Source organism: Botrytis fragariae (genome assembly GCF_013461495.1).
Source record: "Botrytis fragariae strain BVB16 chromosome Unknown tig00000075, whole genome shotgun sequence".
In the NCBI taxonomy this organism is placed as follows: Eukaryota; Fungi; Ascomycota; class Leotiomycetes; order Helotiales; family Sclerotiniaceae; genus Botrytis; species Botrytis fragariae.
Genome location: NW_023500995.1, coordinates 854072 through 871711, shown reverse-complemented (window position 1 = coordinate 871711; position 17640 = coordinate 854072). Strand labels below are relative to the sequence as shown.

The window sequence follows — 17640 nt, the reverse complement described above, 5'->3', positions numbered from 1 at the left end:
GATTTGGCGATACGGATAATTGAAAGGACGAAGAGGAAAATCGCACCGCCAAGACCTCTTTAGAATTTGCAAACTCGTACTCGTTGAGCTCTGCAAAAATGACAAAACCAAGGGGAATCAAGTTCAACCATCGAAATGGTCGCGCCGGTAGTGATGGTCGCAGAAGTAGTTTCTCAGATATCAGCGAGGCCGCCTCGGAGCCAAGCTCTCCAAAGATCTCGAAGACAGATGGCGCAAGCGATGAGAAAAACCAGGAGGTGAGATATGCGCCTATAGCATTATTTTGGAGCGCTGGCTAATGACTTTGGGCCGCAGAGTAATGTAGTTGTGCCGTCGGAATACGAGAAGAAGAAACAGACATTTATTACACGATCAATATGGACATTTGTGATGATAGGAGGATTCTTTGCATCTATGTTCATGGGGCACATATACATCATTGCGATTGTCACCGCAGTACAAATAATATCGTTCAAGGAAGTCATTGCGATTGCAAACGTTCCCAGCCGAGCTCGTCGATTGCGTTTCACCAAGGCGTTGAATTGGTATTGGTTGGCGACGACGATGTACTTCTTATATGGCGAGAGTGTGATTTACTATTTTAAGCACATTGTATTGGTGGATAAAGTTTTGCTGCCCTTTGCGACACATCACAGATTTATCAGCTTTATGCTCTATACTATTGGTAGGGAAGATATCTTGGAAAGAGAGCGTGCAATGCTAACAGTGTGAAGGGTTTGTATTTTTCGTCGCTTCTCTCCAAGCGGGGCATTACAAGTTCCAGTTCACGCAATTTGCCTGGACTCACATGGCCCTTTACCTAATTGTGGTTCAAGCCCATTTCATCATGAACAACGTTTTCGAGGGAATGATTTGGTTCTTCCTACCAGTATCTCTTGTCATCTGCAATGATATATTTGCTTACATCTGTGGTATCACATTCGGTCGTACACAACTCATCAAACTCTCACCCAAGAAAACCGTGGAAGGATTTGTTGGTGCCTGGATTCTGACAGTCATTTTCGGTGTCGGTATGACGAATGTCCTCATGCGATACAAATACTTCATTTGTCCAGTAAATGTAAGTTGATTCTTCAATCAGATTCTCGTACGGCAACTAACACCCGACAGGATCTCGGTGCCAACCTTTGGACTGGTCTTGAGTGCACTCCAAACCCAGTTTTCTTGCCTCATACCTATCAGCTTCCTATCTGGTTTCCAGTCTGGAAATCCTTCTCCATGGCACCCATGCAGGGTCACATCCTTGTATTTGGTACCTTTGCATCACTCATTGCACCATTTGGCGGATTCTTTGCTTCTGGACTCAAACGGACTTTCAAAATCAAGGATTTCGGCGACTCGATACCTGGACACGGTGGAATTACTGATCGCATGGATTGTCAATTTATCATGGGTTTCTTCGCCTACGTCTATTTCCACAGCTTCATTGCTATCTACAAAGTCTCACTTGGCGGTGTCATCGAAACAGTGATCAACGGTTTGACACCAGAAGAACAAATGGAGCTTGTTAAAGGAATTAGCAAGCATCTTTACAACCAAGGAGTCATTGCCGAGGGGGTAAGTCCATCCAAACTTCAGCACACTACACTTACTAACACATTACAGGTATTGGATTGTCTTAACGTAGTTGTGAGCAAAATATAATGCGCTTCACAAATCATGAACTCCCTTCGATAGAAGTTCCTTTCTTCCATTACGAATGATGAGTTTTAACAATATTTTACCAAGGTGCATGGAGAATCTTTACACGTGTATAATATCCTTTTAATTCTCGGTGCATACATATCCATGTTTTGGATTCTCGATTTGGTGTATACGAACGATGGTTCATGGTCGTAGGGATTCGGTAGGAATGGTGGGCCTAGCTCTTCCTGTGTCATTATCAGATGGGGAAGGTAGTTAATCTGTTGAAATTGACGAGTAAGCCGAAGGCATAGCGTTGGTTATAAAAGTGTTTGTGTGGATGGATGGAATGAGTGTATTGAACTACATTTTTTACTAGCGAGAATGATACCTTTTTAAACAAATTTTCTGGAATGCTGATATGTGAAGTCTGCCTATCTTTGTGATGATTTTTCCAAACAGAACTCCCGATCAAGTGAATCGGAGAAATACAAACAAATTATGGACATTTTATTGGTCCGATAAGTTTCGCGGGCAAATTCAGAATACAATGATTAGGACTCGGTCATGTAATAGGAAGTAGTCTCGTTAGGTATCTCTAACGACCTTGCTCGACGAAGAGTTGCCGATTGAAGGCTACCTGATGAGGTAGAGCCTCAAAGTCAAGTTCTCCTCGCGGCTGTGTAGTCGCATCCAAAGTACTTCTCTAGCATAGTGCTTCAGGTAAAGAGACAAGACGGAAACTGAGGAATCATGACCACATATGCAGTAATTTAATAGAGGATTAGAGGTGGCTCCATGAGACCTGAATTTAGAAATCTCTAGTCAAGCAACGATGAACAAACCGCCCGCATACCATAGGAGATATCTCAATGCATTAAGAATTTCCGTTATTAGTATTTTCACAGAGTAAGAGTTTTCCAAGGAATTACCTTAGTTTTAACAATTTTAGCCTGGATTGTGATATTTAGAATTATTCATACTCACCGTAGCTTTACTTCAGCCATCGATGAAGCTTTCACGTATACCGTCTCGGGTGTCTTTGGGTTGAATAATGAAGGCAGTTGTATATGTATATACACGCGTTTGATATTATAATCTAGCATCTCGACCTTCTCGGTCATTCTTGGCCTCAAGGTCCATCTTAGTTTCATCCTCGGCCCGTTCTCTGAAAGGAATCCACAGTTTTTCAACCTAGAAGAGACTATTAGTCTTTCATACCATAAATCAAATTGAGATGAAGCCAAAATCAAAATTACTCACCGCATCCGAAACCCGGTATCCCAATAACCATGGCGCAAGGCCCTTATCTCTCCATGCCAATGCCTCTCCCTCTTCTTGCTGTCGCATCTTTCGATCTCGTTCAATTTGCTCGGGACCGTCTGGAAGATGATAGAGGTATTGTTGGGTATTTCCTCGCTCGACAACGGTTTGAGTACGTGGTGCGCGCAGGTCTTGATAGATAGGTAGGGTATGCCGAAGGAAGGATGATTTGAGGTTCGACGTGGTAGAAACAGTGGAGGAGGAATTGGGGTAGTGGGAGAGAAGCTCGCCGAGGACAGCGGCGTCTTCAAGTGACATTCCTGCGCTGTCGAGAGGTTAGGTCTTTGATAGCGATAGAAAATGAGATGGGATGATGAGACAACGGTTGAGTTTTCGGAGTTCATCATGCACGGAAGAATCTTCGTAGTGAAGGTCAGGTGAGTCTCTCAACTGAGAGGCTCAATATTTCAAGTGACCATTGCAAATTGACTAAATATGCAACAATAGAATTTCGAGGAATCATGGAAATACTGAGAGTTAGAACAGGAAAAGCTGTAAATACCCAGAAGCAAGATAAGGAAGTGTAGCATGAACCGCATCTCCAAGAAGAGTGAAATGACCGGAGGGATGGCTCCAGTTGTCGAGACCAGGACGAGTGCAAAGACGCCATTTATACACGGACTCACACATGCTGAGCAATTTTGGAATCCTAAGCCAAAGTCAATGGACGAAGTATCACCAAGAGCGGTATCCTGGGAGAAGCGAGTAATTACCTTGGATCCCAATCTTTGAATAGTGCACGCATCTCTTCCACATTGCCTTCCAAGGTTGTGGCACCAGCCGGCATATCATCTGGAACGAGAAGAACCATATTGAAGAGTTCACCACCTCGAAGAACATAGTTCACTAGCACACATGTCAATTCAATGGTATCTCAGCGCAATCCGAGATGGAAAAGAGGAAGATGTGTACCAGCGTGCATTTTTGGACCCATCCAATAGTTCACTTGCGGGTTCTTTACGAAATCCGCCAATTCTTCGTCAGCTAACATATCCTTAGTAGATAATAACAACCTGTAAGCCAAGTCTCCTGTCAAATGTGGCTCGTCTTCTCGCCCTAGCATCACTTCTCGCAATTTACTGAATATTCCATCCGCACCAACCACTAGATCCGCGGTCAAATCACCCTCCTCTTCCTCCTCCCTCTCTTCGCTTCTGCGTTTTTCAACAATTACTCTAGCCCCATTCTCTAGAATCTCCACGTCTACAACTCTCATTCCTACTTTCACCTTAGCTCCTAATTCCAACGCTCGTTCATACAGTCCTCTATGTAGATTTGCACGATGAAAATCCCAATACACGGAGCCCGGATATTGTGCCGCACTCTCTCTAAAATCCATTGAGGAAATTAAGTTTCCTTTCCACGAGATCATGTTGACTGTTGTTGGAGAGGTACTGTGAGCAGAGAGGTAAGGGAGCAATCCCCAATCACGGAGGATGAGAGATGTGGGAGGGAGAACTTGGATGCCAGCACCTACCTGTCAGTGCCGAGTTGGAAGTTAGTTAATTGTTTGTTTGTTTGGGCTAAAAAAATGGTATTTTGGGACGGAGAGAATTAGAGTGTACTTCTCCTATTTCATGGGCAGATTCGAGGACGGTAACTGAATGACCGGCAAGAGATATGGCAATTGCAGCGCCTAAACCACCGAGACCAGCGCCGACTATTATCACCTTGCTTCATGTTTAGTGCTATTGGCAGAGATTAAAATATTGGAGCCAGAATTGAAGTCACCTTGAGCTTATTTTCTTCATTGCGGAAGATTTTCTCTTTCACTGGGCTTGAGGTAGACATAATAGTACTTGAAATATATGAAACTAAGTCTGTGGCGTACACAAAATAACAATAAATCGGCCAAAGCAGTATCTAATAATGAAATATCATATATATTGTCTGATATCGAAGGACTGATGCTCGAAAATCCTCAACGGAATTCCATAATCAAGTAGCTGGAAATTCCAAAAAAGATAAGCTTCCCGATAACGTCTCAAGGACTTCTTCAGTATCATTACGATATGCACGATAAATTCACCGATGAGTTACATCGTAGCACAAGCTCACCAATGATCAGGGCATCTATACCCCGCCTATCTGATCGCCACAGCGCCCAGCTCACTAGTGGCGTTGCCCCTCACACGCGCAGGACCTCTCTTGATTGGGCAAGAACACCGGAAATACCATGTGTTGGCATTACATGATGCACAATGCCGAAGTTTGACTCTTGCAAAATTGATAGGTAATAATGTACTCGGCGCTAGATTAGGCAATTTTCCTAGCTGGGGAACTTGACAAGGATTTGGTTTTGATGTACTACATTTGCGCCGTCGTTTGCTATGCCTCTTGGAACCTATAGCTAATGAAGGGATCCCGATTTAATCGAATTACTGGTTTGCATATTGTAAAAATTACTTCTGAATAGGATCTCAATATGGGCGATGCTACTGTGGATATTGCAAATCAGGTGACTGTTATCGGAGCAGGCCCAGCAGGTCTCATGCTAGCGTGAGTGAGTCCGTTACATTCCCCTATTTACACCTCACTGACACAAAAAAGTTGCACTCTTGCACGCTACGGAATCCAGGTCGCTATTCTCGATGACAGACCTTCTTCAACTGCAACCGGTCGAGCCGATGGCCTGCAACCTAAAACCATTGAGACACTCAAACAACTCGGTCTTGCGGATTCTTTACTTGATAGAGGTGTCAAGGTGTACGATATCTGTTACTGGGCAAGTACTTCACAGTTAAGTCACTGATTTCGCAACGGAAAATTAACATTGGGCAGAAATCCACAGCGGATGAAAAGCTTCATCGTACGGCCAGAGAAATTCATTACCCAAAAGATATAGTCGATTTGTTGGATCCGAATCTTTTACTCATTCACCAAGGAATGATTGAAGATATATTTATCCAGGATCTGAGAGCCCGGGGAGTCGAGGTACAAAGAAATTCTTCTTTCGTTGAACTCGTACAGCCGACCTCTGAAAGTGAGGATATAGTCGTAAAGTACAAAGATGTCCAGACAGGTGAAGATAAGCTTTTGAAAACAAAATATCTTGTAGGATGCGATGGAGCGCATTCGAATGTAAGAAAATGCATTGATGGTGCAGATATGGAAGGAGATCAGAGTGGGAGTGTGTGGGGCATCTTGGATGCAGTAATCGAAACGAAATTTCCGGACTTATGGAGTAAGACTATAGTTCAATCGGAGAAAGGAGCAATTCTTTCCATTCCAAGAGAGCGAAATATGACGAGACTCTATATTGAGTTGCAGGACACAGCAGAGGAGGACTCCAAAGAAGTTATTCAAGATTTTGTGATGAAGAGAGCCGAGGAGATTTTCAGTCCATATAAACTGACGTGGAAGCGCATCGGTAAGAGAGCTTTCTTTCCCTAATGACTGTAAATATTACTGACCTTATAGAATGGTTTGCTGTATATAAGTTTGGACAGCGAGCAGCCAAACGCTTCTCAGATAATACACAGCGCGTTTTCATTGTTGGAGATGTAAGTGGCCATGCACTATCTTGAATTCCATCCGAATCTAATAACAGAACAGGCTGCACACAACCACTCCCCAAAAGCCGCGCAGGGTATGAATGTATCGATGCACGACTCATTCAATCTTTCATGGAAATTGGCCCTTACCATCAAATCTGTTGCACTCCCCTGTCTTTTGGAAACATATACACAAGAACGACAGGCTGTTGCTCGAGATCTCCTCGCGTTCGATTTCGAACATGCCAATGCTTACTCTGCTGGAGACCCAGTAGCGCTTGCCGAGAACTTTGCCCAAAACATTAGATTTATTTCTGGACTTGCAGAATATGGCAGGAATATTTTGAACGCAGAAGCTGATGAAATACAACCCAAAGGATCTAAAATAAGATTGAGCGGCGAAAGAAGTGGTGGTGTATTGCGACCTGGTGCGCTGCTCCCACCCGCTAGGGTGACCAGATATGTTGATGCAAACCCTGTCGATTTACAGCTTGATATTCCTCTGCTTGGGCAATTCCGCATCTTTTTCTTCGTATCAGACGTTCATCGATGGTCTGATTGTCTGGGTTATATTCTCCAAAGATTTTCTAATCTTACACAAGCCCTCGACCGCACTTCTGTTGCCGCAAATTCTTTTATACAAAGAGAGACTGAAGTGGATGAATATGTTCAACCAATCAGGTATATAGGTGTAAGTAGGCTGTTCACGTACGCATTGGTGACGGAGATGGATAGAGAAAAGTTCGAGATCGCAGATTTACCAATAAGCTTGCAAGAAAGCAGCTGGACAATCTATTTGGACGATATTCCTCAAGACGCTGGAGATTCTTACTTATACAAAGACAGCTATACGAAAAAATGGGTCGGCGACGTCAAAGATGATGAGATCGTTGTGTTAAATGTCAGACCCGATGGATACGTTGGTTCTCTTAAAATGTTTTGTATGTCTAGTAACGGAAGTGAAGATGTTGGTGTCGAGGTCGCAAAGTGGTTGGAGGACTACTATAGTGAATTCCTGAAAACCCAATTGTGAGGCTACTGATTTAAAATAAGAAACGTTTCCCATGCGGGAATGAAGCAATAGAATATCTTAAATGAGTCTCAAATATTGACGATCTAAACTCAACCAAAAACGTCTAAGCAATAAACGAAGCTGCTACCTAAAGAATGAATAGAGTTGAATACACCTTAAGTAACAGAACACTTACCCCAGTGTATATCTGTAGGTACGTGATTGGACCGTGAAGATGTCCCTCATACCATTTTTTTACGGCACAAGTAACTAACTCTGCAGGACTATGTTTCTGGGCTTATGTGCAGTATGAGAGCGCAGAATAAATGATTGATCAACCTCTCATGACCACCAGAGACGTCTCGCTATTGTATATTTTCTGTGTTTTTATACATTTCTATACTTTCTATACAGCGAATAAAGATGGATGACTATTGGTTGAGTGGCTCACTCCTTCAGGAGAAGAACATGGTAGGAGGATACCGCGGACAACTCCTCGATATCAAAGTTGAACACTTTTTATGTGCAGAACAAAAGTATGCCCCTGCCCGACCCCAGTGATATTCCTCGACTGAGAAACAAAAGCCGATCAACCAGAATTCTTCGGCTTGACGGAATCAGCTCCGTTAGGGCGTCGAAACAGCGTAATCGTGGCATTTCATTGACAGTCGTTGCCAAATGCACTACAAATGCCATGTACCTTGTGTTAAATTATCTTACAATATTCAAGGCATCAAAGTTCTCTTGTGCTTAAGTCCATGCTTCAAAAAGAAAATGTGGAGACAACACGCGATAACTCTTGAAATACGTAGACCTCATGGAGCCTGCCAAACGACTTGTGATGTGGGCTGCACTTAGAAGGAAAAGTAAAGTGTCAAAGACAAATGAAAGATAGTGCAGTACAAGGACTATGACGGGCTGTGGAGAACTTTTAGATTGATAAGGTGCCTCCCATCTGAAAGGCAAGCACCCAGCATGTTCCTTCCTTTTCCATCCAAATTGTGGGCACTCGACCCCTCCTTGAACGGTGATATCGGACTGCAATAAAGCAATCCAAAGCATTGGTCTCGAAAATGGCCATTATTATGGAACTTACACCTAGCACCCGTGCTGCGAGAAACTATGCAACTTCGCCGCTAGGATATAAAGATTACTCTTCTTGTAGTTTGCCATCTTGTGGTATGTGCATCTAGCTTCGGGGTTATATACTTTCTGGATGCACCAATGCCTTCTGGCAGTTTTCAGGTAGTAAAACAACACCTCCAATATACGTCGCACACGACATGATGAGTGTTGACTTGGCCCTCATAGCTTTCCCAAGACATCCAGACTCTTTTTCTATGTAGAATAGACCAGCCCACTATCAGTAACATGTCCAAAGAAACTATTTGACATTCGAGTCAGTGCATATTCAAGCTATCGCGGTCCTGCATTCACGAATGCGAATTGATGATAAAATGATCGTTTGTGGTTGGATACGATATGGAGTGGACTGTGGAGTGGTTTGTCGTGCTGATATGGTTTTTCTTCTTCTGACAGGGGAGCGTGTAGCTTACGTGATAGCCTATCGGATTGGCACTAAGCTTATCGTTCTCTGCCCAGTAATCTTACTACCACCAATACGACGCCCTGCATACACAACACCATCCATTTTGAAGACATGATCATCCATCCTCGTTGCTCAACAACTTGAGTAGCCAATCCGAATTTATCAGCTGTGCAATGCTTAACTTGGTATCAAGCCACTCGATCAATATGGCTATCCAAACAAAATTCCCTCAGTCTTCTGGCTCGTCGTTGCACTCGACTTTGTACGTTCATCAACTATGGGAATCCTACCGCTGAAATCGGAAATTCAATCTATTTTCCAAGATTCTACACTGGAATTCTATCTAAACGGAACAAGAATAAATCTTCATAACCCAAATCCTCAATGGACACTTTTAGATTTCATCAGGTCCCAGGATGATCTCAAGGGTACAAAGCTTGGATGTGGCGAAGGAGGATGCGGAGCGTGTACAGTTGTGCTTCAAACTTTTAATAAGTCTTCCGAAAATCAAAAGATAAAGCACGTTGCCGTGAACGCTTGTCTATTCCCTTTAATAGGAGGTAATTATTCATAAATATACATCGATCTTCCAAAGTTAATGAATTAAAGTCGTTGGGAAGCATGTTATCACTATCGAAGGCATTGGAAGCACAGAAAATCCTCACCCATTGCAAGAACGCATAGCGAAATTGCACGGGTCGCAGTAAGATACTTTACTACCACAGTATAATCTGTGAACTAAACTAATTGTAATCTTCTAGATGTGGCTTTTGTACTCCTGGTATTGTCATGTCATTGTATGCCTTGATCAGAAACTCCTACGATCCTCTGTCAAAGTCATTTCAACTATCTGCAAATGATGTGGAGCTGGAAGGTCATCTAGATGGTAATCTTTGCAGATGTACCGGATATAAACCTATTTTACAGGCTGCGAGAACCTTCATCACTGATGACCTCAAAGGAAAACTGTCCATTCCTAAGTCAGATACTGTTGATGAGGGTACATCCGAAGCAAATTTTCCTAATGTTCCATTACATTCGTACCTTAATCCTGTCGATGCAGGAAACAGTGTTTCTTGTGGGAGAATTGGTGGGTGCTGTAAAGATTCACCAAACAGTGGTTCATGCGGATCTCGTACTAGTTCTCCAGGAGACTCTTCAGAGGAGAGCCCCACCCGTTCTTCTCAAAGTTCAGCGAGCTCGAACCCTGACAAAACTATGGCTCCTGATACCGCGAGTCTGTCTGATCCGAAAGATATTCAACATTCGTTTATTCCTTACCGTGCTCAGACTGAACTTATATTTCCACCAGCTCTCCATAACTTTACCAAAAAGCCGTTGTATTATGGAAATGACACAAATGCCTGGCTCTTACCAACAACGCTTCAACAACTTCTTCTAATAAAAGAATCATACCCCACAGCTAAGCTTGTATGCGGAGCTAGCGAAACTCAGGTCGAAGTCCGATTCAAATACTCTTCATTCCCAGTCTCAATTTATGTTTCGGATGTTGAGGAGCTTCGAAATATCAATGTTCCAGATGATGATGAGCGCCTTCAATCATGTTCAGAAATTGTCTTCGGTGCCAATGCTTCTCTGACTGATGTAGAGGATACTTGCCGAAAGCTCTCTCGACGACTTGGTGAAAGAGGTTCGGTTTTCGAGGCAGTAAGAAAGCAACTCCGTTACTTCGCTGGAAGACAAATTCGCAATGTTGCTTCTTTTGCAGGAAATATTGTTACTGCTTCTCCCATTTCTGACATCAATCCTGTGCTTATGGCAGCAGGTGCTGTCTTGACAATTCAAAGCAAGTCTCAAGGGATTAAAGATTTACCTATGTCCGACTTCTTCGTATCATATCGTACGACAAAGCTTCCAGTCGATGCGGTGATAGTTGATGTTCGAGTTCCCTTGCCACCACCGAACGAGAAAGAAATCACCAAAGCGTATAAGCAAGCCAAGAGGAAAGATGATGATATTGCAATTGTGACGGCTGCCTTTCGTGTGCGACTCGACAAGGATGATATCGTCTCAGAAGTATCATTAGTCTATGGCGGAATGGCACCAACAACTATTATGGCCCTCCAAACTATGAAGTGCTTGATTGGCAAAACATGGTACAGTTCCACCACTCTCAATGAATCGATGAAGAGTTTAGCCGAAGAATTCGATCTGAAATACGACGTTCCTGGTGGAATGGCATCATATCGTCGAACATTGGCTATATCCCTATTCTTCAGATTCTGGCATGAAGTTGTTTCGGACTTTGGATTGGGAAAGGTGGATCCTGATCTTATCAACGAAATACATCGAGAGATTTCCTCGGGCACTAGAGATAATTATAACCCGTATGAGCAACGTGTTGTAGGGAAACAAATACCACATCTATCGGCCCTCAAACAGACAACAGGAGAAGCAGAATACATAGACGATATGCCTAGACAGCATCGAGAATTATTCGGTGCTATGGTTTTATCTAGTCGTGCGCATGCAAAATTATTGGAGGTAGATTGGGCGCCTGCGATTGAATCAGGGCTTGCTCTAGGCTACGTCGATATTAACGATATTCCAATAGATCTGAATCTATGGGGATCAATTGTAAAAGATGAACCGTTATTTGCTGACGGGAAAGTGTTTTCTCATGGTCAGCCTATAGGTTTGGTTTTCGCAGAAACCGCTCTACAAGCACAGGCTGCTGCTAGAGCCGTTCGAATTGAGTACGAAGATCTTCCTGTCATATTGACTATTGATGAAGCAATTAAGGCGAATAGTTATTTTCCTTATGGAAAGATGTTGAAGAAAGGAGTTGCGATCGAGGACAAAATGAACGAAATCTGGGCATCGTGCGACAAGATATTCGAAGGCACTACCAGGATAGGCGGCCAAGAACATTTCTACCTTGAAACCAACGCCGCAATGGTGATTCCGAATAAGGAAGATGGAACATATGAAGTGTGGTCTTCAACGCAGAATAGGTAAGTCAAGTCAAGTGTTCTCCAGCTCAAACAATATCTAAGAATTCTCATAGCATGGAAACCCAAGAATTCGTAGCTCAAGTAACTGGCGTACCCAGCTCTCGTGTCAATGCTCGAGTGAAACGTATGGGAGGAGCTTTTGGTGGCAAAGAATCCCGTAGCGTTCAACTTGCTTGTCTCCTGGCTGTTGCAGCTAAGAAGACCAAACGACCCGTTCGATGCATGTTAAATCGCGACGAAGATATGATGACAAGTGGACAACGCCATCCTATACAAGCTCGTTGGAAGGTTGGTGTCCAATCCAATGGAAAGCTAGTTGCACTTGAAGCGGATATATACAACAATGCTGGATTTTCACAAGATATGTCGGCTGCAGTGATGGGACGATGTTTGACGCACTTTGAAAATTGTTACGAAATCCCTCACGTATTGTTACGGGGGTACGTGTGCAAAACGAATACACATAGTAACACAGCATTTCGAGGTTTTGGGGGGCCGCAAGCTATGTTTTTCGCCGAAACATACATGACTGCTATTTCCGAAGGACTAAGCATCCCCATCGATGAACTTCGACTTATGAATCTCTATAAAGAAGGAGATCATACACCGTTCCTCCAGACCATTGATCAAGACTGGAATGTCCCACGTCTTTTAGAAAAAATCAAGCACGAAACACAGTACCCCCAACGTCTCCTTGAAATTGAGAAATACAACAAAGAACATAAGTACCGTAAGCGAGGTATATCACTTCTTCCAACCAAATTCGGTCTTTCTTTTGCTACAGCCCTTCATCTAAACCAAGCGTCCGCGTCCTTGAAAATATATGCCGATGGTTCGGTTCTCCTTAACCACGGAGGTACAGAAATGGGTCAGGGGCTATACACTAAAATGACTCAAATATGCGCACAAGAATTGGGTGTTCCAGTATCATCAGTCTTCACACAAGATACTTCGAGTTACCAGACTGCAAATGCAAGTCCTACTGCTGCGAGTTCGGGAAGTGATTTGAATGGTATGGCAATTATGGATGCTTGCAAACAGTTAAATGAACGCTTAGCGCCGTATAGAGAAAAGCTGGGAAAGGACACGAATATGAAAGATTTAGCACATGCGGCATATAGAGACCGAGTTCATCTAAGTGCGAGCGGGTTTTGGAAGATGCCACGGATTGGATATGAATGGGGAGTCTATGATAAAGAAAAGGTCAAGGATATGTACTACTATTTTACTCAAGGGGTAGCTGCCACGGAGGTTGAACTCGATATACTCACGGGTCACCATACAGTTTTAAGGACAGATATTTTGATGGATATTGGGAGATCCATTAATCCGGCAATTGATTATGGTCAGATTGAGGGAGCTTATGTACAAGGATTGGGCTTGTATACTATGGAGGAAAGTCTTTGGACGAAGGAGGGACAGTTGTTTACGAAAGGTCCGGGTACTTATAAGATACCTGGGTTTGCGGATATTCCACAGATTTTCAATGTTTCCTTCCTTAAAGATGAGGAGGGAAAAGAAAAAATGTGGCAGGGGTTGAAAAGTGTACAGAGTAGTAAAGGGGTGGGTGAACCACCCTTGTTTTTGGGAGCGGGGGTATTCTTTGCGTTGAGAATGGCTGTGGGGAGTGCGAGAGAGAATAATGGATTGGGAATGAATTCGGAAGAGGTAAAACGAGTATGGAATTTGGATAGTCCGGCTACGGTGGAGAAATTGAGGATGGCGGTTGGTGATGAGATTAGTGAGATGGGGAAGGTGGAGAGAATGGAGGGGCAGAGTAACTTTTTCGTCACTGTTGCTTGATTTTGGTATTCATTGTGAAAAAAAAAGGGAAGAATGAAGGAAACAGTATATGCATTTATCAGATCGAAGATGTAGGAAATACAAAATGTGAATTTTTTTGATATCATAATTCACTATCTTTTACCGACTGTTCGTCAACCGCTTTCTATAAGAGTCGAGCTTGTGACACTTTATCCTTTCAATCACATAGTCTTACTCCCTTACGGCAAAAATTTGTAAGGTCTCAACTTCATTTTCCGATCAAGTCAGTTCTAAATACCGACTAAGTTCAAGCAATATCGATGTATCCAATTGCATGGCTACTTTTCAATTGTCGCCTATGGCCTTTTTGAGTTCCCATTCACCATTATCATCGCTCATTCCGACTACTTTCGCTCTCATTGCTAGCTATCAAAATACTCAGTGTCAACAATACCCCGAACATCCTTTTTATCACCACTTGTTCCTCACACTTACACACATATTTTGAGAAGAAGAAGAGACAGGATTTACTTGTGGTTCTGGATACAAAAGAAAATCGAATCCTACTCCGTACTTTGTACATCTGCTTGAATTCAGTGTGTCTACTCGAATATTATGATACTACCGGTATAAGAATTGAATGGTATGTGCTTTATATAGTCACTCGGTACAAGACCCCATTGAAGATCGTCCAATACTTCTAAGATCTATCAAATCCGGTAGGTAGTAGTGGGGAGGTCAGAGGTCTTCATATTCACTATACATACATTCGCCCTGATTTCCTCACTTCAAATTCGAGTTGAAATCCAAAACTCTACTATATATCGCTTCCAAAAGTCAAGTTGTCCTTCAGATTATAAGATCAGAACACAAAACGAAAGAAGCCAAGGCGGAAATATGAAATGTGGGACAGTGGAAGATTACTTCATGTTGAGATCTTTCACTCGATATCTCTAGACAGGTTCCAAGATCAACGGTTCTGTGTAAGTTATATCTATGTGAATCATCTTAAAGCAGTGAGGATGAAATGGCTTTGAAATGACAACGCTAGCTTTCACTTGATAGCAAATTAGTAAGAAAATTTGTTCATCTGCTATCGCTAAGATCTTATGGACCAGGGGTTTAGTTTTTGGGCCTCAAATGACCTCGCCGATGTCCCCTCAGATCCTAAGATTTCAGAAAATTGTATGATATGTTTCTACGAGGAAAGGAAAGGTTATTAAAAGGAGAGGTTCAGGAGGTATTATACTTGTGCATCAGTTCGGGACACTTGGGAGTTTGACGTGAATGCGCACATATGCATAGAATACTGGGATACTTTGATAGGGATACCTGGATTAAACGAGGAGAAGGTTCGGTCTTGAATCTCATAATGATGCGACTTGTGAAGTGAGCACATGCCAAACCGGTAAATGGTCTTTGTGAACATGAACTATGATCTATTTACATACGAGGTAAGGATTGATCGTGCGTCTAAGTGGATGGGTTATAGATATCAAATATACTAAACTAAAGGTATCAGATTCAGGGTGATTCAGATGGAAGAATGAATATGAATATTATCAATCAGTCTATTTCCGAGTGATCAGACTTCTCATCAACAGTGAAAGAGTTCTAAATGAAAAACTGTCGGAGAGAACGAAAACGGCGATAAAAATAGCGACAGCAAACAGAATCCGAATTTCTGTTGCGCTCAGCTCTCTCCCAAGCTCAAAACTCGTCGATCCATTCTTTCCATCTTTATACAACCAAGTAGACACACAGATTTCTTTCATTAATCCAATACGTTCATCAGATCCAAAGGTGTAATATTGAAACAGATCAAGAAGATATACTTATTTTATATTCCAGAATCAAGATTTCAGCCAGACAATAATTGGAGAAGGATAGTTGGGGAATCCGAGATGGGACAAGGGGTATAGAAGTATATATATCAACGATTCTCTCATACGAAAGAAATCTAACCAACACTTGATGAACAATGAGTTATAGACCAGGTGTGGGATATCAGAAGATTTGATTAAGTTAGTTAGGTAGTTACATGATATTTCGTCTAACACAAAATTATAGATTCTATCTAGACTAAATGTGGCTCACTTATGGTAGATCTCGATATTAAAGCTTAATGAGGGATGACAGCATTAATATCTGGATTTCGATTGATGAAAATTAAGTATTGACGACAACGATTGACATTGATGAGATGAGAGTGAAGCGCCTCTCACTTGAAACCATCCATCATATAATGAACTCCTTTCATCTCCAGATCCCCACGAAAGCCTTCTAAAGTGCCGTGCACTTCAATAAATGACCGTCGTCCCTTGAGATAGCCTTGAACAGTAGTCTAAGTTTATACAGAGAACGAGGAGAAGAAGCCATGATTATTTTATAGAACGACATGCATTTTCTCTGCCAAAGGTTTTATAGTTCCGAAGCTAGACAGATGAAGAAAATAAAACTCAAGATTGTCTGTTCACTCCACTGGATACTCAAACGCAGAATATCTGAACAACGATCTCAACCAAAAAGATTGTCAAGATCAACATCTTTCCTAATTGTCTTCTCTTAAATAACTTCATAATAAATGGCAGGTAGATTAAGCAGAAAGAGATATTGCGCCATTTATACACCAATCGTATTATCATCACAACATTATCAATCTCCTTCAATCTGTCATGAGAGGAGATACTAAACTATACCTAAGAGTTCACCGAAAAGAAGCAAATAAAAGAAACAACAAAATACAACCATCAATCTATAAAACAAAACAATAATCTTGACATACCAACAATAAAACAGTCAGTAACAAGCAACAAGTAGTAGGTAACAATAAACCACACAAAAGAACATCTTCCCATTCTCTTACCTTGCAAATCACTCAACCATAAGCTCAAGCTCAAAACTCTCAAAACCCGCAATTCCTGAACCCCCGTTACCCGCAAATAATCCCTCTTTCCATACCTAACTCTTCAATCAGCTTTTGTATTCAAATCTCTTCTGACTTTTCGAATATCCCGGAGCAGAGACAAATATACCCATCCCCAATTCCCAATCCCATAATTCACGAGTCCACATCTTCAAAGTTTAGATTCGCTTTCCTATTCTCATTCTCATGAAGATTCAAATCCCAAACCCGAAATAAAGTATATAAGTTGAGCTAGCTCGTTTATTTTAATTTTTCATGTAAAAGTGGTAGTAGTAGCGAGACTCACGGCTGAGGACTATTCAGAGAATTAGTCATTTTCACACCGTCAAACCGAGCATTCAAGTACAGAGAAGGAACACCGGAAGACGAGAATGAAGGATTGATATGGGAAGTGGAACATGTATTTTATCACTATACTTCCAACAAGAGGACATATACTGTGATTCGACGTACTGACAGTTACAACAACAATTTCGATGACATTTCTCCCTCCTACTACAATAACCAAGGTAGTTAGTAGCAACAGGCACGAGACCGATGTAAACAAATGAAGGGAGTCACAATCGATAGTACAATAGCTCTTTCTTTCTTTCCAGAGAGAGTTAGTAAACTATTTGATTTACACTCTAGGATATCCTTGCGCAGTGTCTCTATACATCTTGATAGCTTTGGAAAGGGGGTTAATATTGAGATTGCTGACGATGAGAAAGTCATGACGCAACAGGACTGCATGAAAAGATGAAACTATTAAGCTGTGACAATAACAGACATCGAAAGCCAAGACTCGATGAACATATCAGTCACAGATAGATTGCCTGCAAGATAAAGCAGTAAGAAATGAAATTTGAATATACACGTATTGCACCAGTAGTAGATTTCCATTATGATTGAAAGAACGAAAAAGGATGACGACGAGAAAGACTCACAATGACGGTAACACTCAAGATCGCAGA

The 17640-nt window shown here is 42.1% G+C and overlaps 4 protein-coding genes across 4 annotated transcripts; 3 read left to right on the top strand and 1 right to left on the bottom strand.

Moving 5' to 3' along the window:
- Window positions 1-98: 98 nt before the first annotated feature.
- Bfra_005754 (putative phosphatidate cytidylyltransferase protein) lies at window positions 99-1795 on the top strand (the record flags this gene model as incomplete). The annotated part of the gene is made up of 5 exons (XM_037336131.1): window positions 99-257; window positions 316-685; window positions 735-1081; window positions 1132-1578; window positions 1627-1795. 5 exons carry the CDS (start codon window positions 99-101, stop codon window positions 1663-1665), a joined length of 1362 nt encoding a protein of 453 aa, XP_037191341.1. The 3' UTR covers window positions 1666-1795.
- Window positions 1796-2736: 941 nt separating this feature from the next.
- Bfra_005753 (putative salicylate hydroxylase protein) lies at window positions 2737-4758 on the bottom strand (the record flags this gene model as incomplete). Its single annotated transcript, XM_037336130.1, has 7 exons — window positions 2737-2838; window positions 2908-3232; window positions 3470-3616; window positions 3681-3813; window positions 3880-4444; window positions 4533-4637; window positions 4699-4758. 7 exons carry the CDS (start codon window positions 4756-4758, stop codon window positions 2737-2739), a joined length of 1437 nt encoding a protein of 478 aa, XP_037191340.1.
- A 634-nt stretch (window positions 4759-5392) lies between these two features.
- On the top strand, window positions 5393-7494 carry Bfra_005752 (putative phenol 2-monooxygenase protein; the record flags this gene model as incomplete). Its single annotated transcript, XM_037336129.1, has 5 exons — window positions 5393-5466; window positions 5518-5711; window positions 5759-6337; window positions 6388-6470; window positions 6523-7494. The coding sequence occupies 5 exons, from the start codon at window positions 5393-5395 to the stop codon at window positions 7492-7494; spliced, it is 1902 nt and encodes a 633-aa protein (XP_037191339.1).
- A 1805-nt stretch (window positions 7495-9299) lies between these two features.
- Bfra_005751 (putative xanthine dehydrogenase protein) lies at window positions 9300-13800 on the top strand (the record flags this gene model as incomplete). The annotated part of the gene is made up of 4 exons (XM_037336128.1): window positions 9300-9582; window positions 9632-9725; window positions 9784-11997; window positions 12051-13800. 4 exons carry the CDS (start codon window positions 9300-9302, stop codon window positions 13798-13800), a joined length of 4341 nt encoding a protein of 1446 aa, XP_037191338.1.
- Window positions 13801-17640: the final 3840 nt, after the last annotated feature.